Source organism: Plectropomus leopardus, unplaced genomic scaffold (assembly GCF_008729295.1).
Source record: "Plectropomus leopardus isolate mb unplaced genomic scaffold, YSFRI_Pleo_2.0 unplaced_scaffold26465, whole genome shotgun sequence".
Classification (NCBI taxonomy): Eukaryota; Metazoa; Chordata; class Actinopteri; order Perciformes; family Serranidae; genus Plectropomus; species Plectropomus leopardus.
Genome location: NW_024628785.1, coordinates 1 through 2,476, shown reverse-complemented (window position 1 = coordinate 2,476; position 2,476 = coordinate 1). Strand labels below are relative to the sequence as shown.

General features: G+C 60.3%; 1 protein-coding gene across 1 annotated transcript; it reads left to right on the top strand.

Annotated features, from left to right (window-relative positions):
• Nucleotides 1–209: 209 nt before the first annotated feature.
• dact1 (dishevelled-binding antagonist of beta-catenin 1) lies at nucleotides 210–2,470 on the top strand. The gene has a single exon (XM_042517028.1). The coding sequence runs from the start codon at nucleotides 294–296 to the stop codon at nucleotides 2,217–2,219; it is 1,926 nt and encodes a 641-aa protein (XP_042372962.1). The 5' UTR covers nucleotides 210–293; the 3' UTR covers nucleotides 2,220–2,470.
• Nucleotides 2,471–2,476: the final 6 nt, after the last annotated feature.

Sequence of the window (2,476 nt, the reverse complement as noted above, 5' to 3'; positions counted from 1 at the left end):
TCTGTGTGCTTCCGTCCGTGTGCTTCGGTCCGTGTGTTTATGTCTGTGTGCTTCCGTCCGTGTGCTTCGGTCCGTGTGTTTATGTCTGTGTGCTTCCGTCCGTGTGCTTCGGTCCGTGTGTTTATGTCTGTGTGCTTCCGTCCGTGTGCTTCGGTCCGTGTGTTTATGTCTGTGTGCTTCGGTCCGTGTGTTGTGGTCTATGTGCTTCGGTCCGTGTGTTGTGGTCTGTGGGCTTCAGTCCGTGTGCTTTGGTCCATGCGTGTTACAGCCACCACCCTCACTGCGTCTGTCTCATGGTGTCTCTCTGTGTCCCCTCAGACGAGCTCACGAGCTGTCTAGACTGTGACGGTTTGGTCGGCGGACTCTGCGATGACTCGTTGTCCTCGGGGACGGTCCGCCGCTCGTTGTCGGCTCCTCAGCCGCCATCCCTGGACCCCGCCTCCTCAGTGGCGTCCTGCGACTCCCAGTCCAAGTACCACCGCAACCTGGTGGCCCGAAACGGCAGCGACATCTACCGCTACCCGAGCCCACTGCATGCCGTGTCCGTGCAGAGCCCCGCCTTCCTGCAGGCGCTGGGTCACGGAGGCAGAGAAGAGGCGCCTCTGCGGAGCGGCGAGGCAGGCGGCGAGTCTTTCCCTCTTCCTGTTTCTGCTCCTCTCGTCTCTCAGAGCTTCTCCTGGCCGGCGCCGTCCTCCTCTTCCTCCCAAATGCCTCCTCACAAGCGTCTGGACGGCTACATCTATGGGCTGCTGCAGCGTAGGGCGCCGCACATCAGGACCAGCAGACCCCGGACCAGCATCTGCACTGAGCCGTCAAAGAGCGTCCTGCGGCAGGCCAGCCTCTGCAGGAGGACTCTGAGGGGGCCGCGCCTGGCGGCCGCCGTGTCTCCACAGAGACAGCAGTCTGTGGACAGTAAACCTGAGGAGCAGCAGGATGTTTTCACTGAAGGTGGCGTCGACACGATGGCCATCAGCGCCGTCTCACAGATCCAGAGCAGCTGTCCGCTAAGCGACGGCGTCCAGGACGCCAACACGCTGCTCAAACTTAAAAACAAAAGACTTCCTCCTGTCGCGGCATCCACAGCTGCTCCGCCCAAAGACTTCAGGGAGCTGGGCGTTCCTAGAGCTAACTCCTCCCCCAAACACGCCAAGCCACCATGTTTCTTTCCCGAACCAGAAGTGCAGTCCGCGACCCCCAAACACGCCACCAAGCGTCAGACCATCCCCACAGAGACAGCCGACAGGTCAGCCAGTCTCGGCTCCTCCTCCCAGAGTCCAGAGGACGCAGGAGGTCACATGGTCAACGCCAAGTACATTCCCGCCCAGCGGCAGAGCGTCAAACTCCGAAAGGGCGGCAGTAAGAACGTCAAGACGGTCAAAATGAAGACAAGTCTGGCGTCTGAACACAATGAGCCTCCGTCAGGGAGACGAGGAGAAGTGTCCCACCACTGCTCCATGAAGTCCCGCCCGCTGGACAATGGCGGCTCCGTCAGAGTGTCCAGGAGGGCAGCCGGCGGCGGCAGTGGACACGCGACGTCTTCCTCCAGGATCAGTTGCCTCCCTGCGTCCATCCCAGAGGGCCGAGTCCTGGACAAACACTCCACGTCCACGCTGAGCAGCGTGCGCTCATCCAGGCACCATCACCATGGAAACCACCATCACCACCATCATCGTCATCATGGGCGCGACCAGGTCGTGGTCGTCGCCAAACCGAAGTACAAACGGAATGATTACCGACGGCTGCGTGCGATCATGGAGGTGCCGTACGACGAGGCGTTCAGGCGCACTCAGCGGCGGCAGCGGAAGGAGCTGCTGAGCCGTTCTCACGACTTCGTTCCCGCCGCCGAGCAGGCGAGCAGCCAGTACGCCTACGTGGCAGGAAGTGACTCTGAGTACTCGGCCGAGTGCGCGTCTCTGTTTCACTCCACCATCGTGGACACCAGCGAGGACGAGCGGTCCAACTACACCGCCAACCGCTTCGGAGACAGCGAGTCCAGCGAGGAGGACGCTGAGGAGAGCAGCGCCGCCAGTGACACGGAGGAGAGTGGAGGGGGCGGCACCGGCAGGGGGCAGAGCCAGCTAGCAGCAGCCGGGGCGGCGGGACAGGAAGTGAGCGCAGCTCAGGTGAAGGCCTTCGTCAAGATCAAAGCGTCACACAACCTGAAGAGGAAGATCCTTCGCTTCAGGTCGGGCTCGCTCAAACTCATGACCACCGTGTGACGCCAAACCGACCACCGCCACATCAGCCGGCGTGCCTTAACCTCGCATTTCTAATGGATGCGACCTTACGGTGCCGCAGGGAGTGGAACGAACACTTTTAACCCTTTAATGCCCGGAGCAACAAAAGTTTTCTCATTCATTTGTCTTCACGTGGATTTTAACTTCTGAAACGGGACAAAACTAAAACACGGAAAAAATATGACGAGCAGCTTGGCGAGAAATGTCCGGCAAACTGCAAAAAATCAGCCAAAGGTGAC